The 27,682-nt window shown below is 44.3% G+C and overlaps 1 protein-coding gene across 3 annotated transcripts in view; it reads right to left on the bottom strand.

The window, feature by feature from the left end:
* Positions 1-27,682, bottom strand: part of pappaa (pregnancy-associated plasma protein A, pappalysin 1a) — a 112,339-nt gene that overhangs the window by 38,361 nt on the left and 46,296 nt on the right. For all 3 annotated transcript variants that reach the window (XR_016118204.1, XM_089019835.1, XM_089019836.1), the window contains exons 9-12: positions 26,606-26,697; positions 24,180-24,376; positions 991-1,101; positions 578-713 (exon numbers count right to left, since the gene is read on the bottom strand). Coding sequence is in view for 2 of the 3 variants with exons in the window: in XM_089019835.1 (XP_088875961.1) it covers positions 578-713; positions 991-1,101; positions 24,180-24,376; positions 26,606-26,697 (536 nt within the window). In the remaining variant the exon portion in view is untranslated. The remainder of the gene's footprint in view (positions 1-577; positions 714-990; positions 1,102-24,179; positions 24,377-26,605; positions 26,698-27,682) is intronic.

Genomic DNA, 27,682 nt, shown 5'->3' with positions numbered 1-27,682 from the left:
AGACGTTATTTCAAACACTGGTATTAGTATTAGTATTAGTATTAGTATCAGTGGATTAGAAGCAGTAGCAGTAGCAGCAGTAGTAGCAGTAGTAGTACCAGTAGTAGTAAAAGTAGTAGTCCATCCATCCATTGTGCTGGAGCCTATCTCAGCTGTCTTTGGGCACCAGGCGGGGAGGCACCCTGAATTGGTTGCCAGCCAATCACAGGGCACACAGAGACAAACATCCGAACTCACACTCACACCTAGGGACAATTTAGAATGTTCAATCAGCCGGCCATGCATGTTTTTGGTATGTAGGGGGAAACCAGAGGACCCGGAGAAAACCTACACGGGCCTCAGGAGAACATGCAAACTCCACACAGGGAGGCCGGAGCAGGATTTGACCTTACAACCTGTGCACTGTAAAGTCGACGTGCTAACCACTCGACTAACGGGCCACCTAGTAGTATTATTAATATTATTGTCATTATCATCATCGTCGCTGCTAAAATTGCCACGTGAATTTCACCTCCTCCTTCTATGTCGGTGACATTTGATGGATGAACAGAACATTGAAACAGAAAAGGGTTGTTACCAAGACTATGGATGCCTTCTTTAGTGTCTACGAGCTGAACCGTGACATTACACTGCGTCTGGTCGATGTAATCCGTCCCATCAGCTGCCAGGTGTATGATTACTGCCGCAGCCACCATTGGATGAGAGAAGTGGGCCTGGGTAAGAGAAGTAGTGTCCAGACTTTTAATGAAAGAAACTGACCGCACCATTAACTGTTTTTTTGTATTTCATGTGGTCACCTTTTGTTATGCACATTTTACTCTTCTCGACAGTAAGACAAGGGGTTATAAAGGTTTTTATGTGATATGTCTGTCAGGCCAAAAATCTGGATATACTTCTCTTGTGTATTTTTTTCTTCAAGACATTTAATCCAAATCTTGATTAAATCAAACTGTACCAGTGTGGAGTGATGCATGAAATCCAAGGTTTTACCTTCAGCCAGTAGTTTGGGTATCCCCAGGGAGACTTGCGGGCATCATGGCATGGGAACCAGGCGTATTGAGACACACCGTCAGATAGATCAAACACCTTGGACTGACATGTCTGAGGTAAGAATAGAAGGAAAGAGCACAATAAAGCATGTAATATTAAGATAAGATAAGAAAGCCTTTATCTCATTCACTGTCAGACAATGTGCAAAAATGTGTCCACTCCAGTGCCGGGGTTTTTGTCATTTGGTTCAAATTGCAGGACCCACTTAATATTGAGTTATAGGACTACATAAACATTCAATACAATAGTAAGAAACCTTAGACACTCTTCATCAGAAAAAAAATCTATGGAGCGCTTTGTTATTGGGTTATCTGCATTGAAAGTGGGGGCGGCTGTACAAAAGGTAAATGCTGACCCTCGTGGCTTGACTGCACTGGCTTGAAAGCTTGAATGCACCCCCCGCAAGAAAATCAAAACCCGAACAAACTTGGGAATGGTGCTCCAGGTCATGCTTTTCAATTCCTGAATAAATATGGGAATGGCAGTGAATGAGTTAATAGTCCCACAATAGGGAAATTTGCACATACGTATTATGAGTAGATGTTCCCATGATTATTGAGTCCCCGATAACTCAACTGGGTTGAATTGCCCTTTGGCACTGGACTACAATTACTTAATTAAGTTCGGCTACAGAATATGTGAATGAATTATAATGCACAATTAGCACATGTCCTGCAATTTAGCATAGCGTAGATTATAATGTACAGTATATAGAATGTGACAGTCAGAGACGTGCAATTGAGCAAACGTTTGCATCTTTTTTAATCATTGCATGCATACACAAGCATTTCAATTAGGGCTCTCAAACTCGCGGCCCGCGGGCCAACTGCAGCCCCAAAATAATATTTTGCGGCCCGCCTTGATATGAAAGATTAATGTTAGTGAGGCCCGCATGATTGATATGAATGAAACTTGCGTGTGGAGCTGAACAAACCACAGTGGGGTAAAAGGCTCTGAAGGGTGGCAGGCTTCCAGTGCTTCGTTCACTCATTCATTCATTGCTCCAGTCAGTTGGGCGGAGGAGAAGCCGTTAAGCCGCAGACTCAATTCGGCTCCTATAGTCTTCCACTGCTCTCAGCTCAGAAATGAAGAAGGCGCTGCGATTTATGATCTGGCCTGTGCCGTGTCAGTAGCCATGTCTATCCTGGCTGATCGTGCTCAGGGAGAAGCTGTGTGTTTGTTCTTACTTATTATAGGCATGTCACGAGTGAAACTGAAAATTAACAGTAAGTGTGTTTTTCCGGCACTTGAGAAATTTGGAGAACTGTCGTTATCCGATACGATTAGAGAAAAAGAACTGTGTTAGCTATCCGGATCTTTCTGCCATGTATACGCCTTTTTAATAATCTGATGTTTAATAACATCATAGATTGAAAGTGTGCATGCGCCACAGCCCCGCGAACTGAAAGTTTACATTTAACTCGAGACTCACACCGAGTGGAATAACATATTACAGAGCCCCAAAGATGTCTTTTTCAAAGCCTGCGGTAAAGAGAAAGGTCGGTGATGAGCACAGACAATTTCAGGAAAAGTGGGGAGTGCAATATTTCTTTGTTGAGCACAGGGGCACCCCGACGTGTCTTATCTGTAATGAAAAAGTCGTGGTGCACAAGGAATACAATTTGAAACGTCATTATACTCGACATGCTGAGTACGAAAAATACCAGGGAGATGAGAGAGCCAACCAGGTTGCCAATCTTAAAACACGCCTACTGAGGCAATAAGATTACTTCAAGAAAGCAACCATACAGAATTTAGCAGCAGTCGAAGCTAGCTACGTCGTCAGATGATTGCTAAAGCGGGAAAGCCATTCACAGAAGGTGAATTTGTCGAAAAGTGCATATTACAGGCTGCAGAAATTGTCTGTCCAGAAAAGAAAGGCCAGTTTAACAACATCAGCCCTTCTGGCAACACCGTGGCAGAGCGCATTTCTGATCTATCAAATGGCATTTATGATCAACTGTGTGAGAAAGCAAAATGTTTCAGTGTATATTGAGTGGCTCTTGATGAGACCACAGACATCACAGACACTGCCCAGCTCGCAATATATGTCCAACAGACATATAACATTTTCCGTGGTGTTGATGACATTTTTGAAGTGAGGGAGGAGTTGCTCACAGTACCTCCAATGCACGGCCAGACTACCGCTAAGGACATATTTCAACAACTGTGTGATGCTATTGAGAATGCCGGTTTGTCATGGAAGAACTTTGTGGGAATAATAACCGATGGTGTCCCAACAATGACAGGCAAGAAGAATGGACTGGTAGGACTTGTTAAAAAAAACTGGGAGAGGAGGGTCTGGGGGAGGCCATAGCACTGCACTGCATTATTCCTCAGCAGGCCCTTTGCAGCAGATGCCTGAAGTTTGACAATGTGATGTCTGTCATTGTGAAATGCATCAACCAAATCAGATCCAGGGGCTTAAAGCACAGAAGGTTCCGTGCTTTTTTAGAGGAAATGGAGTCAGAATATGGGGATGTGCTCTACTTCACTGAGGTACGTTGGCTCAGCAGGGGAAATGTGTTGAAGAGATGTTTTTAGTTGAGAGAAGAAATAAAAGAATTCATGGAGAAAGACGGGGTGATTGTTCCTGTCCTAAGTGATCCCAAATGACTCATTGACTTAGCTTTTCTTGTTGATATTATACAGGAGCTTAATGTACTGAACAAGAAGCTACAAGGCCAGGGGCAACTTGTCAGTGCTGCCTATGACAACGTGAAAGCATTCTGCACAAAACATGTGTTATGGAATGCCCAGCTCTCTCAGACAAACCTTTTCCATTTATCAGCATGCAAGGCACTGCTGGCTGAAGGCACACCATTCACTGGTGAGAAGTATGTTGTAGGCATTTTGGAGCGACAGAGGGAATTTGATCACAGATTTGCAGACTTCAAGACACACAAAGCCACATTTCAAATTTTTGCGGACCCATTTTATTTTGATGTGCAAGATGCCCCTCCTGTGTTCCAAATGGAGCTCTGTGACCTACAGTGCAACTCTGCACTCAAAGCCAAGTTCAGGGATGTGAATGGAGAAGCAGACATGCTTGGGCAATTTTTGAGAGAGTTAACACCCAGCTTCCCTGAACTTTCCCCAATGTTCAAGCGGACCATGTGTCTTTTTGGGAGCACATACTTATGTGAGAAGCTCTTCTCCACCTTGAACTTCAATAAGTCCAAGTACAGGTCCAGACTTACTAATGAGCATCTTCAAGATCAACTCAGAGTCTCCACTGCCTCCTCCCTCAAGCCAAATGTGGCTCGGCTTTGTGAAAAGAAGCGCTGCCAGGTCTCTAGCAGCAAGAAGTAGGCAAGAGAAGCCATGTTTAGGACAGTTCATGTTCAATATTTTATTTATGTGAAGAAAGTTAAAGGTTAAAGAACTGTGAATACAGGCATTTGAAACTTTATTCAAATAATTTCGTCTTTTTTTTTCGTCTGTATCTGCCTTATGATCATAATAATTATTTGATTTATTTATTGCTGGTTAATTTATTTTTTATACATTTTTCCATTTATTCATTTAATTCATTTTTTTGTGCTAAAAAAAAAGATTTTGAGAACATTGGAATGTGCATCTGTGCTTTTCTTGTGGAAATCCTGATGCGGCCCAGCCTCACCTAGACTCTGCCTCCAGCAGCCCCCGGGTAAATTGAGTTTGGGACCACTGATTTAAATGGACACATGTACTATGCAGGCTCTTCTCATATATATATATATATATATATATATATATATATATATATATATATATATATATATATATATATATATATATATATATATATATATATATATCAAGGGCTCAGAGGGGAGCTGAAGAGAGCCTGGGGGGGAAAGGTGACAGTCGTGTCTGTGGTGGTCGGAGCACTCGGGGCAGTGACCCCCAAAATCGACGAGTGGTTGCAACAGATCCCGGGAACAACATCGGATATCTCGGTCCAGAAAAGCGCAGTGCTGGGAACAGCACGGGTACTGCGCAGAACCCTCAAGCTTCCTGGCTTCTGGTAGAGGACCCGAGCTAAAATGGGGGACAGACATCACCCATAAGGGGTGAGACGAGAAAAAAAACATATATATATAGATATATATATATATTGACAGGAGAAGAGCCTACATAGTACATGGCGGCTGGATAGCTCAGTTGATAAGGCAACGGTTTAGCATATGAGAGACGAGGGTTCGAATCCTACTTGGGGCAGAGAAAATGAGCACAAAAACATAATCTAGTGTGGGTCCTTGGGCCTTTACGCTAATGCCTACCTCATACAATGATGAGAGACAATAAATGGAATGACATGCCGGCTCAGACGTCGCCCGGCCAAACAAGGTCTGCGTCAGGTGCTGGGGAACCAGAGCACCTTGATGAAAAATGGGCTACTGGAACAAAGCGGAGATGGACGAGATACGATAACATGGCTCGGTTGGAATGCTACTACTCAAGCAACCCTAGTCAAAGGGGTTACATGCGGAGAATGGGGGCTGAATGGTTACTTCGAAACCCACAGTCACGGTGACCACGAAACAACTAGTAGCTCAGTGTTCCAATATCCACAAACGGCAATTGCTATCACAACTTGAGATTGATGAGGTACAACACAAATTCCGAGGTGAAGGGCCCCAGGCTGCCACATCAGAGGAAGAGGTTCAACCAGAGATTGGGAGGCAAGCCCCAATGAATGATGAGATAGGGAAGCCAGCCCCAATGAATGAAATGCTGAGCGAGGCAGCAACTGACCTGAGAGATAAGATCATGGCAAGAATGAAAACTGGGCAACTAAGAAACCGATTACAACGGCTATGTGAAGTACCACCTGAAAGTCTCATGGAAACTGTGAATGCAGCACTGAGAACGATCCCGACCGGAACGATCACGGAAACCAATGAGCTGATATACGCCTCAGCATCAGTGACCCTAGAGATGCTTGGCTACAAGAGCAACCATGAGAGCCACGAGATCCAATACCCACCATGGAAAAGACGGTTGGAGGCTAAGATCAAGGCGGCTCGGAAATATGTGACTCAATTGACGGAGACCCAGGGAGGTATGAATAAAAGGCCAATACCCAAGAGGTACATGCAGATAACAATACCTGAAGCACTCGAAACTGCCAAACAAAGTCTCCAGGCCTTGTCCAGTGGCCTAAAGAGGTACACGAAAGAGGATGAGGCCGGAAGAATAAACAGGCTGTTCGCAACACAACCTGCGAAAGTGTACGCTCAGTGGCAGGGTTCTAACAGCAGAGCAGACCTTCCAAGGGTGGAAACTGAAAGATACTGGAAAGGCATATGGGAGAAGGAGGTCGCACATAACAGCAGTGCACAATGGCTGGTGACTCTAAAAGAGGAGCACAGCAACCTCCCTGAACAGAACTGGGACTCACCCAGGATGGCTAACCGAAGGGCGAACAATCCTGATCATGAAGGATTCCTCAAAGGGTGCAGTTCCTTCCAACTATCGGCCAATAACCTGTCTCTCCACAACATGGAAGCTCATGTCAGGCATCATTGCAGCTAAGATAAGTGGACACATGGATCAATACATGAGCAATGCACAGAAAGGCATTAGTAGAGATACTAGAATCAGAATCAGAATCATCTTTATTGCCAAGTATGTAGAACACACATGGAATTTGTTTCCGGTAGAACACGCTGCACTAGTATCGTCGTCAAAAAAAAAACTGCTAAGTGGCACTATACAGTTCCATTTTGGCTACTGTTGAAAGAGTTCAAAGAGTTCAAAGAGTTAATGGCTTGGGGGAAGAAGCTGTTTAAATGTCTGCTGGATTTGGTGCGCATGGATCGGTAGTGCCTGCCTGAGGGGAGTAGCTGGAAAAGGTGGTGGGCAGGGTGCGGAGGGTCCAGTAGGATTTTCCGTGCCCTAGTTTGGATTCTTGCAGTGTGCAAGTCCTCGAGAGTGGGTAGGGCGGTGCCAATGATTTTTTCCGCCGTTGAAGTCGGATTTTGTCCATTTTTGTGGCGGCCCCGAACCAAACGGTGATGGAAGAACACAGGATGGATTCGATGACAGCCGTGTAGAAATGTTGCAGCACCTCCTGTGGCAGGCCATGCTTCTTTAGCAGCGTCAGGAAGTACATTCTCTGTTGGGCCTTTTTCAGGATAGAGTTGGTGTTGACCTCCCACTTCATGTCCTGGGAGACTGTGATTCCCAGGAACTTGAAGGTCTCAACGGTTGACACCAGGCAGTTGGATAGTGTGAGGGGTAGCTGCGGTGATGGATGTTTCCTGAAGTCCACGATCATCTCAACTGTCTTGAGCGTGTTGAGCTCCAGGTTGTGACGGCTGCACCAGAGCTCCAGCTGCTCCACTTGTTGTCGGTACGCAGACTCGTCGCCGTCTTTGATGACACCGATGACCGTGGTGTCGTCTGCGAACTTTATGAATTTGACAGCTGGGTGCCTTGAGGTGCAGTCGTTCGTGTAGAAAGAGAAGAGCAATGGAGAGAGGACGCATCCCTGCGGGGCTCCAGTGCTCGTGGTTCGTGTTGTGGATGATATATTTCCCAGTCTGACCTGTTGTGTCCGTCCTGTCAGGAAGCTGAGGGTCCACTGGCAGATCGTGGGGGACAGACCAAGCTGGAGAAGTTTGGGGATGAGGAGTTCTGGGATGATGGTATTGAACGCAGAGCTGTAGTCCACAAACAGGATCCTTGCGTAGGTTCCTGTGTTGTCAAGGTGGTCGAGGATGTGGTGCAGTCCGATGTTGACTGCATCCTCCACAGACCTGTTTTCCCGGTAGGCAAACTGAAGAGGATCAGGCAGAGGTCCGGTGATGTTCTTTAGGTGGTTCAGCACGAGGCGTTCAAAGGACTTCATGACCACAGACGTCAGAGCGACAGGTCTATAGTTGTTCTATCCCGAGGGTGCTGGTTTCTTTGGAAATGGGACGATAGTAGACTGTTTGAAGCAGGATGGGACTTCACACTGCTCCAGGGATCTGTTGAAGATTTGTGTGAAGACCGGAGCCAGCTGGTCAGCGCAGACTCTCAGGCAGGAGGGGGACACTCTGTCAGGTCCTGCAGCTTTCTTGATCTTCTGCTGCTTGAAGAGCCGTCTAACGTCCAGTTCGTGGATCTGTAGGGCAGAGGGCGGAGATACGGTAGTTTCTGGTAATGGTGGGCAGACCAGGGAAATGGGGGTGTCCTTTTCAAATCCGCAAAAGTATGTATTTAACTCATCAGCCATACCATTGTTGTACACTGCTTGGGGGGAAGGTAAACGATAATTTGTTATTGCTTTCAGGCCATTCCACACCGATGCAGAGTCGTTAGCGGAGAACTGTTTGTTAAGCCTCTCCGCATAACTTTTCTTTGCGATGTTAATTTCCTTCGTCAGCCTGTTTCGGGCAAGTTTGTAAACTGCTCGATCGCCGCTTTTAAATGCGGATTCTTTCTCTTTCCTAAGCTGCCTGAGTTTGGGAGTGAACCATGGCTTGTTGTTGTTGAATGAGCGGAAGGACTTTGTTGGTACACACATGTCCTCACAGAAACAGATGTATGATGTTACAGTGTCTGTGTATTCATCCAATGTGCCCGTTGAAGTTTCAAAGACGCTCCAATCAGTGCAGTCTAAGCATTCTTGTAGCGATAACTTTGCTTGATCTGTCCATTCTCTTGACTACCGGTTTTACACATTTGAGTTTCTGTTTGTATGTGGGAATTAAGTGGATTAAATAGTGGTCAGAAAGACCCAATGCTGCATGCGCAACAGACCGGTATGCGCCTTTGAGTGCTGTGTAACAATGATCTAGAATGTTTTCTCCTCTGGTGAAACAGTCAATATGCTGCTTATATTTGGGAAGTTCACGGTTTAAACGTGTTTGATTAAAATCGCCTCAAATGATCAGGGGTGATTCTGGATATTTTAGTTCGAGATGGTTTACATGGTCCGCTAGCGTTTGTATACACGCGTTAGCATTAGCTTGTGGCGCGATGTACACGGCAAAGAGAATAAAGGAAGCGAACTCACATGGCGAGTAGAATGGCTTGCAGTTGAGAGACAGCGATTCCAAACCAGGGCTGCAGTGTGCGTCGAGCATCGTGACATCGGTGCACCATTCTTCGTTGATGTAGAAGCATAGTCCACCGCCTTTGGATTTCCCCGATTGCTCCGTGTCACGGCCGGCCCGTAGGAGACGGAATCCGGGTAGGTGTAGCGCGGAATCCGGGTGGCGGTCACTGAGCCAGGTCTCAGTGAAGCACAGAGCAGCAGAGCGGGCAAATGTTTTATTGGTCTTTGTGAGAAGCAGAAGTTCGTCCATCTTGTTTGGTAGTGAGCGTAGATTAGCGAGGTGGATCGATGGGAGGGGCGTTCATAATCCACGCTGCCGTAGCTTGACGAGCACGCCGGCTCGCTTCCCCCTCCTACGCCGGCGTCTCAAAGCTCCGTACAGAGCTGCTACGCCGCTCGCGAGCAGCCCCGAAAAACCTTGTAGATTTTGGTGTGTCGGTGAAAATAGTCCAAGAGTGGATTCCCCAATGCTCAGTAACTCTTCCCTCGTGTAACTGAGTCGCGTAGGATCGCAAAAAACAAATGAAAATGACAAAACCAGGAACAATACTAGGGAGCGTGTGACCGAGGCTGCCATCCGCGGCGCCATCTTGGATCAATCAATAGAGGTGCCAAACATCAGCTGCTGGTTGACAGAACAGTCACTCAAGACTGCAGGTCCCGACATACCAACCTGTGCACAGCCTGGATTGATTACAAGAAAGCATATGACTCGATGCCACCCACATGGATCACTGAATGCTTGGAGTTGTATAAGGTCAACAGGACCCTGAGAGCCTTCGTTGCAAACTCGATGAGGATGTGGAAAACCACACTTGAAGCCAATGGCAAGCCACTAACGCAAGTGTCCATCAAATGTGGCATATACCAAGGTGATGCACTCTCCCCACTGCTGTTCTGCATAGGACTGAACCCCCTCAGCCAGATAATCGCCAAGACAGGCTATGGATACCGCCTCAGAAATGGAGCTACAGTCATTCAACTCATCTACATGGATGACATAAAGCTGTATGCTAAGAGCGAAAGGGACATAGACTCCCTGATCCACACAACCAGGACCTACAACAGGGATATTGTAATGTCATTCGGGCTGGAGAAATGTAGTCGGATGGTGACTAAGAGGGGCAAGGTAGTGAAGGGGTCTCACTCCCTGAAGGAGCGATAGCAGACATTGAAAACAGCTACAAGTACCTCTGTATACCACAAGCCAATGGCAACCTCGAACTAGCAATAAGGAAATCGGCTATGACCAAATACCTCCAGCGGGTGAGGCAAGTCCTCAGAAGCCAGCTCAATGACAAGAACAAGACCCGGGAAATAAACAGCTATGCCCTGCCAGTGATCAGATACCCTGCAGGAATAATAAGGTGGCCAAAGGAAGAGATTCAGACCACGGATGTTAAGACCCGAAAACTCCTCACCATGCACGGAGGGTTCCATCCCAAGTCCAGCACCCTGAGACTGTACACAAGCTGTAAGGAAGGAGGCCGGGGACTAGTGAGTGTGAGAGCCACTGTCCAGGATGAAACATCCAAGCTCCATGAATACATCAAAGAGAAGGCTCCAACGGATGATGTACTCAGAGAATGTTTCAGACAATGGGGAACAGAGGATGAGGTGCTGGAAGAGGGACAATCATGGGAGGAAAAGCCCCTACACGGGATGTACCACCGAACTATAGCAGAAGTGGCTGATCTCAAGAAGTCCTATCAGTGGCTAGAGAGGGCTGGTCTAAAGGACAGCACAGAGGCACTCATCCTGGCTGCCCAAGAGCAGGCCCTGAACACCAGAGCCATAGAGGCAGGGATATACCACACCAAACAAGGCCCAAGGTGTAGGTTGTGCAAAGAGGCACCTGAGACAATCCAACACATAACTGCAGGGTGTAAGGTGCTGGCAGGGAAAGCCTACATGGAGCGCCATAACCAGGTGGCTGGCATAGTCTACCGAAACATCTGTGCAGAGTATGGACTGGAAACCCCAAGGTCAAAATGGGAAACACCTCCAAAGGTAGTAGAGAATGACCGAGCAAAGATCCTGTGGGACTTCCAGATACAGACTGACAAGATGGTAATGGCCAACCAACCATATATCGTGGTCATAGATAAAGGGGAAAGGAAAGCCGCTGTCGTGGATGTAGCGGTCCCGAGTGATGGAAACATCAGAAAGAAGGAACATGAGAAAATCAAGAAATACCAAGGGCTCAGAGAGGAGCTGGAGAGAGCCTGGAAGGTAAAGGTGACAGTCGTGCCTGTGGTGGTCGGAGCACTCGGGGCAGTGACCCCCCAAACTCGATGAGTGGTTGCAACAGATCCCTGGAACAACATCGGATATCTCGGTCCAGAAAAGCGCAGTGCTGGGAACAGTACGGATACTGCGCAGAACCCTCAAGCTTCCTGGCCTCTGGTAGAGGACCCGAGCTAAAATGGGGGACAGACACCACCCATGGTGGGTGAGACGAGGATTTTATATATATATATATATATATATATATATATATATATATATATATATATATATATATATATATATATATATATATATATATATATATATATATATATATTGACAGGAGAAGAGCCTACATAGTACATATGTGTCCATTTAAATGCATCACTTAAGTGTTGGTAGATGTGAAAACACTGTATCTTTGTGAAGCAGCATTATCTGCAAACACAACAACTAAATCAAGCATTTCTATATAGAGTGAACATAAGTGATGCAGGCTGGTTTAGTTGTCTTTCAAACAACATGCTATACCTGCCCACTACAAGGCGCCAGAGTGTTGTTACAGTTTAGAATTTGCTGACGCCTGGTTTCCAAAGAAGCGGGTAAATGGGTCCACTTTGTCTTGCATGCAATTATAGGCTGCAAAAGGATTGTGAAGCAAAGAAAATGTTTGGGGGAAAAAACATGGGTTGAAAAGAAAGAACGTTGGCAGGGAAGAAAAAGATGACAAATGGACGCTGCAACTAAAAGATTAGCAAACACAAAGGCAAATGGAGGGCAGATAACCAAGGACGAACAGTTTCGCCCGCTCTCCTGAGCTAGTGAAATAAGACACACGTCACCGGAGAGTTTTGCTATGGCGGCGACTGTAAGATTCTGCCACCGTGGAAAAACGCACCCGACCGCCTATCTGCTCAGATATCTGTTCCCTGAATCTGTTGACATGGCCTCTGTGCTTGCTGCTGATACAGCAGAAATAAGTATTCCTATGAGACCGCAAATGGCATTTTGTGGATAGAATCCCATGACGCTGTGATGCAATTGAACCATTTATCCATCCATCCATCCATCCATCCATCCATCCATTCATTCAGTCATTCATTCATTCATTTATCCGTTGATGTATTTATTCAGCCATTTATCCATTCATTCATTCATTCGTTCGTCTCTTCGTTCGTTCATTTGTCATTTGATGATTTCTAAGCGGGAGGCATAGGTTATGTTTAAAACATCAAATCAAATCATTACAACACCAAGACTAGAAAGCAGCAATACAACAATATTGTTTGCTTGACTTGCTTTTAATCAAGCGCACCCATGAAAAGTATTCTTATTCTTGCAATTATGATGGGGCCTGGAAAATTACACCACAATCTGTTCCTTGATGGTTGCAGAACATCAATTGAGTCGATGTTCACAACAAAGCGTCCAGTCACACTGTTACAGTGCTCTATGTAGTGCTTTACCTTCCTCCTCCTAACCAGTTCTGGTTTTCAAAACTATATTTTTTGAAAGATGGTTCGATACGTTTCATCTCGTTTTGAAGCTTAAAGAGTAGGCTTTTCCGTTAATTTGTAATTCCATCATCTGATCCCAAAGACTCCCCAATTGCTCACTTGTTTCTCCATTTTGCATGCATGTTGCATGCATTATTTTCTTCAAGATTTGAAATGAAGACAGTCCATTCACAGTTGAATTCTCTTTCATGCTTGGTATATACTGAATACATCTACTGAAACAGAGCAGAAACTGATGAATTTCTGACTCAGTTTGCCTCAAAGCACATTGCTGCAATCCAAAGTAAACCAACAGTTTTAAAGTCATGTTTGAGGCAACTCACAATTCAAGTTCTATTAGAAACAGCCCTTGCGATCAAAAATGTGTGTTTGCACAAGTAATTTCAATATAAATTCTCTTTCCGTGAAACTAAAACGAAAGTCGCCATTGTTGTCCCCAGACTGACCGCTGTTGTCATCTATAACTGAACAACTGAGCAATTGTCTCGGTATTGTCCTCAGAAAGGTGTGATATTTTTGGACAGCCACAAATATTGCGTACAACCAACCACGTCATGGTCATGCCTAACGTTAACCGAAGAAGCTTAATTTGATAGTCATGTTGAGCAAGATGTTGGATCCTTGAAACACGCTGCGGGGAAACATTCCTTGGACTCCTTAGAGCCATGATCAGGTATTAAAATAAGACCAAAAATATGTCCTTGGGGACATTAAAAAATGAGAATTTGTTGATGAATGCTTCCTAGAGAGGGCTACAGAACTCCACTGACATTTATAGAAGTCTCTTTGTAACAAGTTGAGTAATAAACCACATGGAAACAATTATTAATATTCCAAGGCTACTTCCACCAGTTTACCATCTGCGAAAGCCAAAGTCTGTAAGACCGGACAAACATCTGCTTAGTAATGCAGCTATTGACAAATTTGAGGCAGGTTCTTTCTGCAATGTCTTTGCCATGAGCCTTTCACTCAATAGAATAAAAGTGAGAAAATTGGGGAAAATACATGAGTGGAATGAAAACCAGATGCTTTTAGCTCGATCAGAGTCAAACTGTATCAATACTGACCAGTCAGCCCACCCCTGGAGGCAAAAGTAACTGTCAAAGGCATTAGTAACTGTATCTTTGTAGGATGTGGTATTCGAGGACCAAGGCTGCTATTGACACACACACACAGACACACACACACAGACACACACACACACACACACACACACACACACACACACACACACACACACACACACACACACACACACACACACACACACGCACACACACACACACACACACACACACAAACACGCACATGCACGTACACACACACACACACACACACACACACACACACACACACACACACACACACACACACACACACACACACACGCACACACGCACATACAATAAATAAATAAATACAATGAGCGGCAGTCACAGTACTTAGGGAAGACAGCTGCTTTGAGCATGATAGAAAAATACAAAAAAACATACCAATGAATATATATGTTACCAACATTCGAATAAAGGTATTCTGATCTGATTCTGATTCTGATTCTGATTCAGGAGCAAAGCAGACAAGAAAATCTGCTTACCGGAAATATGAAGAAGATATAAAATGGAAATTTGACAAAAATTCAAAGTGCAGAAAACCATGTTTTTCTAATGTTACAAAAATAAATAAATAAAATCAGAACATTAATCAATGGTGTGGGGAAAGGGGGAAATGTTTTCTGTGCAGCATAACAGTTAATGGGTGCTTCACCGTGTTTGCTGTGAACTCTGAGCTGCACTAATTGACTCAGGTCTGCAGATCTCAAAGTCCTATAGAATTTCTGTTCAATCAGCATGTATTTTCACTCTATTTAAGACCCAAAGTATTCCGCCATTTATAGACCAGTAGCAGAATTTGGCTGGGCTCTGGGCTCCCTCTGTGGAGTTTGTAAAGTTCACCTCGGGCCTGCGTGCCATTTGGATTGGATTGGATTGGATATGCCTTTATTAGTCTTACAGTGGAGAAATTTACATTTCACAGCAGCAAAGTGATGAAAGGAATGAAAGTAGAAAAAACGAAATACATGAGCTGCTGGAAAGGCAGCCACTCTCGCGGCGCCGTCTTGAAGTCAAAAGAACAAAAAAAAAAACTAAATCACAAATAATATGACAGCATAGAGACAATATGACAAAACAAAGACACAGAGAGACATTCATTCTTCAGGACTTGCTGTACCCTCTTTGTGATGACATGAAGCAGTTCTAGATGAAAGAGGAGAGGATCAAAGCGGGTCCTCCGGTTTCGTCCCGCGTTCTAAAAACATGCATGGTAGGCTGATTCAACATGTGTGAGTGTGAAAGGTTGTTTGTCTTTGTGTACCCTGCGATTGGCTGGCAACCAATTCAGGGTGTCCCCCCGCCTCGTGCCCGACGATGAGTGGGATTAACATCGCAAAGAAAAGTTATGCGGAGAGGCTTAACAAACAGTTCTCCGCTAACGACTCTGCATCGGTGTGGAATGGCCTGAAAGCAATAACAAATTATCGTTTACCTTCCCCCCCAAGCAGTGTACAACAATGGTATGGCTGATGAGTTAAAGACATACTTTTATCGATTTGAAAAGGACACCACCATTTCCCCGGTCTGCCCACCATTACCAGAAACTACCGTATCTCCGCCCTCTGCCCTACAGATCCACGAACTGGACGTTAGACGGCTCTTCAAGCAGCAAAAGATCAAGAAAGCTGCAGGACCTGACAGAGTGTCCCCCTCCTGCCTGAGAGTCTGCGCTGACCAGCTGGCTCCGGTCTTCACACAAATCTTCAACAGATCCCTGGAGCAGTGTGAAGTCCCATCCTGCTTCAAACAGTCTACTATCGTCTCAGTTCCAAAGAAACCAGCACCCTCGGGATTGAACGACTATAGACCTGTCGCTCTGACGTCTGTGGTCATGAAGTCCTTTGAACGCCTCGTGCTGAACCACCTAAAGAACATCACCGGACCTCTGCTAGATCCTCTTCAGTTTGCCTACCGGGAAAACAGGTCTGTGGAGGATGCAGTCAACATCGGACTGCACCACATCCTCGACCACCTTGACAACACAGGAACCTACGCAAGGATCCTGTTTGTGGACTACAGCTCTGCGTTCAATACCATCATCCCAGAACTCCTCATCCCCAAACTTCTCCAGCTTGGTGTGTCCCCCACGATCTGCCAGTGGACCCTCAGCTTCCTGACAGGACGGACACAACAGGTCAGACTGGGAAATATATCATCCACAACACGAACCACGAGCACTGGAGCCCCGCAGGGATGCGTCCTCTCTCCATTGCTCTTCTCTCTCTACACGAACGACTGCACCTCAACGCACCCAGCTGTCAAATTCATAAAGTTCGCAGACGACACCACGGTCATCGGTCTCATCAAAGACGGCGACGAGTCTGCGTACCGACAACAAGTGGAGCAGCTGGAGCTTGTTCTTAATTGTGACACCAGTTTTTCGAAGCATCTAAACAAACCATTGTGACTCATTGCTGCATGGAACTTGTTTTTCCCTCTACCAGAAACATGCCAGAGAGTAAGCCAGCGACTGTTCTGAGATCAATAGGCATAAATCTTCAGAAAAAGCTTGTCATCACAGCATCCCTTGAAAAATAACTCAACCACCTGTAACAAATTCAAGGATGTCACAAAGGACCAATATCAAACCAAGTACGCATAATGAGGTGTCCACTTGGACCAAAATCCCACAGGGAAAATGTGCCATCTTAAATTGTACCAGCTGGCTGGTTGGGCAACAACCCTGACTGACCATAACTGTAGGCACCCACCAGTGTTTGTTCAACACCACATCAATAGCAGCGTTAATGTGAAGCCAAGGGCCAATCGAGAGGAGAGGAACTCAAGCAGAAAACGAGCTAAAGAGCAAACGGTCAGGACTCCTGAAATTTGCAAGGCGCAGGAAAATGTAGAGTGAGCAAGAAGTCAAGATTAAAGTGGGGAAATGCCGTTGAGAAAGACAGAGTAATGGCCACAGAGTGATATACTTCAGACTGTGGATTCAGCTGAATTAAGACCTTTGTTCAAAACAAGCATGAGATCACTTCTTCACTGAGGTCATCTTTACTGTACTCTGCAATGAAAAGAAGCAATGCACAGTCCATAGAAAGTGATTGTTTTTATGTTGGCAATCTCCTCTCAGTATTAGTATGTGCCGCTCCTTAAAAAAATCAATAATTAGGGCACTTGCTGTGATATATTACCTCGACCCTTTGCTGTTTTGTGTCAACGACTTAACAAATCGCTTGTACAATCAACATGAACTAAGTCTCAAGTATGCGCAAGGTACAATTTATATTGTCCAGTATGAAGGACGGGACAAAACTGTCAAGTGTCGTGAAATTGGCATGCAGTACTTCCCTCCCTTTTTAGGAAGTTGTTTGGTCTCATTTAAGGTAACAAATACACAAATTGGCAGAATTGTTTTTTCTCTGGACAGCGACGACATCCCAAAATTGGAAGAAAACAAAGGCAATGAGGGCGTTTCCTCGAGCTTAATTATTCTGCATGTGAAAACTTGCATGCCGGTTGCCGATCATGTAGCGTGACACGTTTGTCATGCAACCAGCGCGGGATCGATTCATATTCGGGAACTGCAGGTTTCCTGAGCATCGTTAATCACAGCTTTGTGCTTTGAATTTGACTAGTAACCGATCCAGGTCATCGTCCAAATTTCACCAGCAGCCGGGCTCGGCTCAGGCTTGTCATAAATCGATAAACGGTTCTTATAATCATAGGCTGGTAGCCTCGTGGGCTTCGCTTCCCCAAGATTGGAATGGAAGGATGGGACTTCAATTTACCGTCGATGCAACAACAAGCAAAATATATCTGCCACAGGTATGTTTTTAGATCTGGTCCTCAGATTCCTGGCAAAGACCAACGCAATGAATTTGAAGCCTGAGAAGACATGAGCATCTGTGCGGCATTTGTGGAAGGAAAGAGAACAAGCAACAGGGAGAGAAACGAGCACCACTTTCCAAACACCATCCCATGGTTTACCGGAATGTTGGTGAGCGCCTGGTGTGTGAGGTAATGTCCTGTCACCCAGTCCCACCCTGAGCCACCGAGGCGGACTGTCTCATTGGTGCAAGGCTAATGGCAGTGACATCGACGGCCCACTGAGAGTGAGACCGTTAAGCGCTAACGAGAGAGGGCAATTACGCCGTTTACCTAAGCCTGTCTCATCAGGGGAGACTGGGTGGTAGCGAGCGTCGACCACAATCTAACATATAGGAGTCGGTGAGCGTGTGACGGCGGAAAGTTGAAACCAGATGGTTCCGCTGAGAGGATAAATGTCCCTCAGTCAGTGGTCCGCATTGCTGTGCAGAACAAGGCCAAAACCTTGCATATTAACAGCTTGAAAATGTTGTGTGGGGTCAACAGTGCCACGAGAAATAGCACTGCGACCGCACTGAGGTTTTTGCAAGGCAGAGCCACAATAATAATTGAAACGGGAAAAGCAAAAGGGGAAAAAGGAACGCCATCCCAGAGGTTTCTTTTTAATGTTACCACATGCTTATGTCACTGGCACGGTGCCTGACGAGGTCTGTGCGGTTTGAGGGAATGTTGGCGAAGGAGTCCGTGCCAAAGGAGCTGGCTTTCCTCTTCTGCTGAAAGCGGCAGGCCAGCTACTGTTTTTTTTTTTTTTTTTTTTTTTGGGGGGGGGGGGGGGTAATGTTAGTATCAGCTCTCCAGTAGCATTTACACTGTGCTTCCGATTGCTTTTTGTATGACAAAAATGGGCCATTTCTGTTCTTTCTCTTTGCTGTCCATCTCCGTCTTCAAGATTCGGCCTTGTGAAACTTGGTGATGATTTTGCAAGCCATTGTTTTTAAGTAAAAAATAGCAACTCCACATGCGTGCAAACGAACAATTTGGGTCAGTCTGAGGTAAAATTTCACCAACCTGACACATAACAACCATTTACCATTTATTTGGGTTCCACCTCTGCTGATGATCATGGTGGTTGGCGTGCGAAGCGTGGTTGTTCTGAGGCACCGTAGTGCATGTGGGCACTTTGAGCTGAGGTTGTTGCATTCTATTAGTACACTACAAGACAGCACTAAATTCTATACGCTGTACTTTTAATTGTCAGGCAATTTCACTTTCAATCTAAATTGTACTGAAGTTGAGATGCACTTTGGTTTTCCCTGTACAAGTGAAGTCAAAATTAATCGACTATTTTAATAATTAAGAATTTGTTTGGAGCCATCACTTAACGCATTACCTTTGAACATATGACGTCGAGCGCCATTCCGAAATTAGTTCAGGTTTAGTTTTTTCTTGCTAGGGTGCGATAAAGCATTGGCCAGACCTCTTCCACGAGGGGGCAGCATTTGCCTTTTGTCCAGTTAGCGCTCTGTTACAGCTTCAGCTGTTGTTAAAGCGCTATATAAATCAATACGTATGTATTGTATTGTATTGTATTTTGTACACCCGCCGCCATTTCAAGCTCAGATAACTCTAGACCTGTATAAATTAGAAATCAATTCTTTTTTTCTGAGAAAAGAAGAGAGTCTAAGGTTTCTTACACTGCATTGAATGTTTATGTAGTCCTAAAACTCAGTATTTTGTGGGTCCTGAAATTTGAGGGAAATTGGCAAAAAACTCCAGTGCCATACTGGAGTGAACACATTTTGCACATTGTCTGGCAGGAAATGAGTTACCAGTGCTCAAGTCATTATTCTCAGATTTATGTCGTCCTTCGCAAAAGTAGATATATTCCCTTTTATTCATATCACACATATGCAAAGGCTTTCTTTCTTCATGGAAAACAATGACTGAACCAATAACTCTTTCAAAACGATTGGCAATTATTTTTCTAATCTTAATCTGATGTAATCTTTTCCAGTTAGATTGGGTTTTACACCGTAATATGGATCAACTTCATATAGAAACATGTCGCAGCAGCGTGACAAAACTCAAATGTGATCCCCTTCTGTTGCTGATGTATAAATAAGTGTTGCATTCTCAAGGGATGCCCGAGGGGGTGGCGGGGTGGGGGCTGGGTTGCGTCAGAGATTGCCCAGGCAGAAAATATCTCAGGAGAAATCACCTGCCTTGCCTCTTCATCTGAAATTGGAATATGCGCAAACACCGCACATACATGCATCTGGGCACTCATGTACACACAAATAGAGTGGTTAGCGCGCTTTCCCTCTCAAGTCGAGCGCATACTCAAAGGCTTGATTATGAGAGAACAATGTGTTGATGTCAACTGTAGCCCTTTTAATTCCCCAGTTGAGTCAAGGGTGTGCTTGCGAGACTGCTTAATTTAAAGACCAAGCAACATAAAGAGATTCAATTGAAGTTTTTAAACAGTGTTCCAACAACCTTTTTTTTAATGACGTCATCTCCAGCAGAAACAGCGAGAACTCAAGCAAACCTGTTTTTTTTTTTTTTACAACGGCCCCCATCTGTCAGTGCATCTGACCCCTTCATTAGGTGATGAGATTCAGATTGGCATAGAAGGCTTTATTACTGCTCCTCTATATTTCATTCATGTCCAAATTGCCGCAATGGATGCATCAAAACAAATTTTAGTGAATACATTCACATCACTCTCAAACACAAAGGTCAATGGGTTCTGATCGGTCTGTCAAATGTTAATCTTCAGTATTTACAAAAATGCATAAATATCTTGCACTTAGATTAAACAAATAGTTAATCCCACTACATAAAACATAAATATTGTAATGGAGTACAGTGTGTCAAATTAAATATAACAGTGCACATTATTTATAACGAGTCTTAATGGGTGCACGCATCATTAACTTGTCTTACCAAAACCACGCACATCCATTATGAGCCGTGTTGTGATAATTTTTAAAGTTAAGCAAGAAGGAAAAAACAAACAACATAAATCAATAAAAGCACATGCTCAGTGTCAAAACATGATATATGAATGTGAGTCTTCATCGATTTAGCTGCTTTAGAGGCGAAGATATAGATTTATGTGTAAAAGGCTCTCGGCACACACATTTTTTTTTTTAAACACACACACGCACGCACGCACACGCACGCACACGCGCACGCAAGCATACACACACACACACACACACACACACACACACACACACACACACACACACACACACACACACACACACACACACACACACACACACACACACACACATACACATACACACATACATATTCGCTGAACTTCAGATTTCTTTCAGAGACACAATCGCTTTCTCCTCAAGTGCCTTCTTGTGCTGTTGTTGCCTTTCTTGCATCCGCAAAGATTGCTATCGCCGCTGCACCCTTTACCGAGGCACACACGGAATGAACACCGTCGTGGGACATCAAAAGCAATAGACACACAAAGCCAACACAGGACTTGTTTATGAGATTGGGTGGAAATGATGTCCCATCCTCCACGAGCTCATTCAGAATATAAAAAGCCATCAATCGCAATGCCGCAAAAATGTGCCGTCCTCTATCAGGACATCTCTCAGCAGACTTTATCAAAGCTCTTTGAAATGAATCCACATGGGATGAAGTGAGCTATTAACAGGACAGGTGACGTGATGTATGAAAAAAACAGCTAATTTGCACAGCCACTTTTTCAAGTGTGTGACAAAATGGCATATATCCATCTCGGGGATGTAGAATTCATGCCAAGGAGCACTTAAGATGTTGAGGTGCATGTTAGTTATAGCCTTGCCTCCTCTTCTGGAAAGAAAAGAAACACTACAAGGACAGCAATGATACAAAGTGATGGATGTCAGTGATAAATCCCTTGGTAGGACTAGCGAAGGACATGTGGCTCAAGAACAGGCCCGCTGCCTAGCATAAGAATCATTTCAGAAGCATTGTGGCAAAGGGTATTTTCTTGATAGTACATTGATTGCGCAGGGATAAGTGATACAGATTGGGAGGAAGTAAAAAGTTCTAAACCCAACAAACCTTTTCACAAGAATAGTGTAGTCATCTGGGAAATGATCAACGGTAATCTCATTCATGCGCAGTCACTCACCGGCCTTAAAGTTTGCCCACATTGACAAACAAGAAATGATTAGAGTTATGGTTTGTTGCGGTAAATTCCAGTCCAAAAACAGTATTGTTTGATGTCAGGAATAAAACAGTGCAGAGGTCGCCGGTTCACGTCCCGGTCTGGCCTCCCTGTGTGGAGTTTGCATGTTCTCCCCGGACCTGCGTGGGTTTTCTCCGGGTCCTCCGGTTTCCTCCCACACTCAAAAAAAAAAAAAACATGCATGGCAGGCAGATTGACCACTCCAAATTGTCCCTAGGTGTGAGTGTGAGTGAGAGTGACTGTTGTATGTCTTTGTGTGCCCTGCGATTGGCTGGCAACCAATTTAGGGTGTCCCCCGCCTCATGCCCGAAGACAGCTGAGATAGGCTGCAGCAACCCCCGCGACCCTAATGAGGAATAAGCGGTACGGAAAATGAGATGAGATGAGAGAGATAATAATAATAATAATAATAATAATAATAATAATAATAATAATAATAATAATAATAATAATAATAATAATAATAATTTAGAAAGCACCTTTCAAAGCACCCAAGGGAACTTTACAATTAAAAGAACAATAGACACCAGAACAATAAACCATAAATAAAATGATTTATAATAAAAGATCTGATTAAACAAAACTGTGAAAGCAATTTTAAACTGATGGGTTTTGAGGCCGGATTTGAAGGTGGGAAGAGTCAATATTTCAGATTCCGGGTGGGAATGAGTTGCAGAGTTTGGGATCTTCCTTTCACTATCTGAACTAATTCCTACCTTTCCTATTTATTCCCAACGACCACCCAAAATATTTGTGGTTAGCAATGGATAGGAATAGGGTTATGGTGACCACTTTTTGGATAGACAAAGAAAAAAAAAATCTAAAATCCTTGACACAGGGGACACATTTTTTTCAAGAACTGTTGAACCCACACAGACAAACCCGATTCAGCAGTCTACCTACTTTCCTGTCATGCAAATTAGGTTTTTCTTACAAATTTAATCCAACTAGTGCAAGGAAGATACTGTTTCAATGACAGATTTTGTTCGGAACCACAAGTTGATGTTGTAAACTAAAAGTTGCCAAGTGCGATAAGGAAACAACAGGCCATTCTCTAGTATTGCAATGTCATTCTCCTCACGAGACTATAGAATCCCACATTCAAAAATTGACAAGGATTAAGATAAAAAGACTTTATGAACCGAGCAGAAATGGGTGCATGGCATAAATTGTTACGACACAATCAGCAAGTTATTTTCAAAATCTCTCTGACGACAGCCATCCCAAAATGCACAGACAATTGATATTGATCAGCGTCGTAAGAACGAGCACTGGCAAAAGTCGGCAGGACTTTGGAAAACTCGTCTAGTTCTCGGTATGAAGATGAAATGGTGCATAGTGGAGTTACTCGCATATTAAAGAAAGTGTGGAAAGATTGTGAATCCTTTCATTGGTTTGGGCGCCTTGAATGTCATAAAAGAACTGGACAATGAAGAGAAATAATAAACAAGGACTTGAAGGAGATGGTTTTATGTACCACATGTCAATGCCCAAAGGGGAATTCGAGGGTTATGCCCTTCCACATATGCGTGGCTTTGTGTCTAATTGATATATGCAGGGCCCTAATGATTTGTGCCATCGCATCACAACGGCAACAGATCAATGCTTCCACCACGCTCGGGTAGAATCAATGGCTTCAGCCCGTCTTGTGGAAGCATTACTTTAATGAGAGAGGTAAATTTATGCATCCGCCACAAGGGAGGGGGGCGCGGTGTGCTGGGTTGGAGGAGGTTGGATCTAATTAAACATCCCAATCTTTAAAATGGCTTAACTGGCAAACCAGCAAAAGAAGATATTTGGCAAAATATGATGTCATCTATGAATTAAAATGAGTTGCGTTGAAGAAGCGCTGAAAAGATACTTAACCGAGGAGCCAGATTGGTGTCCGCCCTCGATGAATCAGAGTATCCACAGAGGATAGAAGGCGATCAGCCTCGTGGCAGCTGTATCTGCCTCATAGTAAAAAATTATTGGACTGAATCTTGGCTTGACCCGTTTGTGTGTTCTCCGGTTTCCCCAAGCTTTGTTTCGGGACTTCATTTTCTTCCTAAATTCCAATAACATTCATGTTAGTTTAGAGGTTAAATTACATTAATATTATTTTTCTATATGAGCCTTGTCATTGCCAACCAGTCCACGCCAACCAGTCCACGCAATCAGCTGTGATAGTCTCTAACTCACTTTTTAACCATGAACTGGACAAGTTGATAGAAAATGAATGATGGGTGGGTGGGACACAAGTTAAAAACGGGCCGTACCTTGGTAACCGCAGGATAACCAGCAGCGACCTCTCCCGAGCAGTAGGGTTTCTTCTCGTGGGAAACCTCCACAGAGGATGCCCACTGGTCTAGGAAGCCGCTGGGCGTGTAGAGGCCGCAATCTCGAACGCCGGTCTCTCTCTCAAAGTCCTCGCAAACGCCATCGCCGTCGTAGTAGTAGCACATGCTCGGTTCTTCTGCGAGTTCATGCGGGGATAAGAAAGAATGGTCAGACCAGACAAAACACTTTTTTCACGTCTTTTACACTTCGGGAAGATCATGTTGATCTGTGAAGACAGCCACCCAACTACAAAAAGGAGGACAAAGACCAATGTTCTCAACAGGGTCAAAAGGAAAGAAACAAAATGAGTGAATTAAAGCAAACAGTGATCATGTGAAACTTGTGCTGAACCCATTCTAGAGACAGAAGGAGAGTGTAGGGGTTGGTACGGGGGCCATCAGATAACATTAAGGGGTAGAGAAAGCGAGAACTATTTTTCCAGACATCTCGCGGCGGGTTCAAAGCATGGCCGTGGAAGCTTATGGGCCTGGAGGAGGAAGGCTTGACTGCTCACAGCAAAAGCGCTGTTAGCTGATTCAGTTCCATTGAGGAGCACGGGGAGGGGAGACAGCATTCCGTGCCAAGTTGGCCGGGGCCTCCTTCTCGAAATTCCAGCCCTCCCCAGTGCGGTCCAAAAAACGAAAGTCAGTTCTGTGCGCCGCTGGACAGCGAACTGAGGGGCTACTTAGGGGGCACATAGATGTCTCACACTCAATGGGAACAGGACGGCACGGCAAAACCGAGACAGGAGGAAGGAAATGGTGCTTTACGAGAATGTGCAGGAGGTAAACGGAAAGACAGGAGGCTCGAGGGGAATCCAATGTTTGAATTTGGAGAGAAAAAAAAACTGAAAGGAAGGGAGGAAAGAAAACGTTATTTTAAAAGTCTTATCCCGGTTAATAAGGAGATCTCTCAGCTTTGTAACATTGGCGGATGCGTCGAGACACCTTGTGTGCAATGCCAAAAACTCGCACGTTAAAAGATGGAATTCTGTTTGAAGACACTGTATGACAACAGCAGAGTTATATAAGGAGCTTTGTGTCTAGATTGATTGGTTTCGTTGGCCTGCAATCATGTTTTCGTTGGTCATTTTTTCCATCAATCAACAATTTACAACCGTCAGCTAGCATGCAAGAGCAAATGAATGACAAAGAAACATTCCAAGGCCAACTCCTGAGGACAAAAGTATCAAAAAACAAGGACAGCGAACCGTTGCCAACATGTTTTGCAAGACTAACTTTGCATCGGAAGAATGAACTCCCAAAGTGCATTTCCCGTCTGCATTATTTACAGAGCGAACAAAGAGTGCCACATCTGCTGGCCATAGAAATGTACCCAATACAATCTAATAAAAAAATATGAAACTGTGTTAATCAGATACAGTTTTGGTGGTTAGGCCATCTTGGTACAGGATACTCCTCAGATCTTTTGGTTAACATTCCAAGCGGATGATAATAATAAAAGAAGGAAGGATGAAACTGGAGCTGCTGACACTGTCGTGGGACACTTGTCTGACTAGAGTGCGGGCACCGTGGGATCACTTCTCTCTCAGTGACGGTGTGAAATTGGGTGTGTGTGGTTGCTCATCTCTCTATATGTGCACTGCCGACCAGTTGACAGAGGTTGTCCGCCTTTCGCCCAAAGTCAGCTGGGATAGTCTCCAGCAACCATAATGGATGTATGGACAGATGAAAGTAACAGCACAAAATAAATCGAGTATACGTATGCGGGGGGCCACTTGCATTCTCCCTCCTTTGGTATCATTGTTTCAATGCCATGTTATTAACATTGCTTAACTTATTTTTACACTTCATTTGACGAAAACATAGACTGAACAGCCTAAAGGAGGAGCCAGAGGGGGAATACAGAATGTCCCACCATCATGCTTTCGAAATTCTATGCATAACTACACATGGCCGCAGACACACACACACAAACATGCACACGCACACATTAGAGCCTTGCAGTTGGTGGAAAAACAGCATGGCCAATGCAGTCATCCGGCAATCCAACATGAATTAAAGCAGCCACTTCACAGAGGCTCTCACAAGCATGCCCTCGCTCACATGTTGTGTACATGTGCAAACACATGCACGCTTGTAAGAGGGTAGCAGTGCGGAGAAAAGTGGAGGGATGTGGGGTACGGGGGTGTGTAATGTAGCAGGAGAACAACACAGGAAACCCATCCATCTATTTTGTAAACAAGAATGTCGGATATGCCAGTCATTTCGCAATATAAAATGAGATGAGTCACCCCATGGAAACGTAATGATTTCCATACTTTTTCAAAGAAGGGCAACACTTTCTTCTTTCTGATGCTATTGATTGACTTGCAGGCAACAAACGATGAATGTAATTGACTTACCTACACAGTTGAAGAAAGGCTCTTTCTTGCACTGGCTTGAGCAGCCGTCACCATTCATGGAATTCATGTCATCACACTCCTCTCCTTTGGAACTAACACATCAGAATGTGATTAAGGAAATATCCTCACTCAGATTTGCCAAATAACATAAAATAAAATGTCATCCGGCATACGGAGGAGTCTCTCCGTGTGTCCACCGACTGGGCGCAACACAATTAGGCTCACCGATGCAAGGAGCCAATACTGGAAATATATCGGGAAAATTTGCCTCGAACCATAAGAAAAAGCACATTGAGGCTGCCATATTTTTTGTTCTAAATTTTGAATCGCCAAACATTATTTTTAAAAACCAGATGTGTGTTTTTCATTAATAAAAAAAAAAAAACTATTTTTTTAAACAAGCAAACCGGTGACATTTCATTTTGTATTGTATTGTATTGTGTATGTATTTTGTTTTTCTACTTTCATTCCTTTCATCACTTTGCTACTGCTAATAAAGGCAAATCCATCCATCCATCCATTTCGGCCCACTCATACATAGTGTTACCATGAGCCATGCGTGGCCTGTCTTTGTGTCAAAATGAGTGAACAAGCAATTTAGGATCTTCCTAAATTACCGTATTTCCCAGTGTATAAGGCGCACCCAAAAGCCTTCATTTTATTCCAAAGATGACCCGGTGCCGTATACGCAGTTGCGCCTTATAAGTGAACAGGTCTCGCAACTCCTGTCAGCAGCTACTGACTTCATTTCCCCATGTAGAAGAAGCAGTGCATAACCCCATTCTCTATTGCTGTGCCTCATGGTGTAGTGTGCATTGTACTGTATTTGGTAAACTTTTATATATTTATATATTATAATTGGAAAACAATTTTCATTAATTGAAGGGGTGCCTTACAGTCCGGTGCACCTTATATATGGAAAATTTTGAAAATATACCATTCATTGGGGGTGCGCCTTGAACTCCAAGGTGCCTTATACGCCGGAAAATACGGTAGGTCATATGAACGCGTCCATCCATCCATCCATCCATTCATCCATCCATCCATCCATTTTGTAATCTGCTCACCCTCTGATAG

This window comes from Hippocampus bargibanti, linkage group LG18, assembly GCF_051943395.1.
Source record: "Hippocampus bargibanti isolate YZ-2025 linkage group LG18, ASM5194339v1, whole genome shotgun sequence".
NCBI classification, from domain to species: domain Eukaryota; kingdom Metazoa; phylum Chordata; class Actinopteri; order Syngnathiformes; family Syngnathidae; genus Hippocampus; species Hippocampus bargibanti.
Note: the sequence above shows the minus strand (reverse complement) of the source record. Positions and strands in the feature narration are given on the sequence as shown.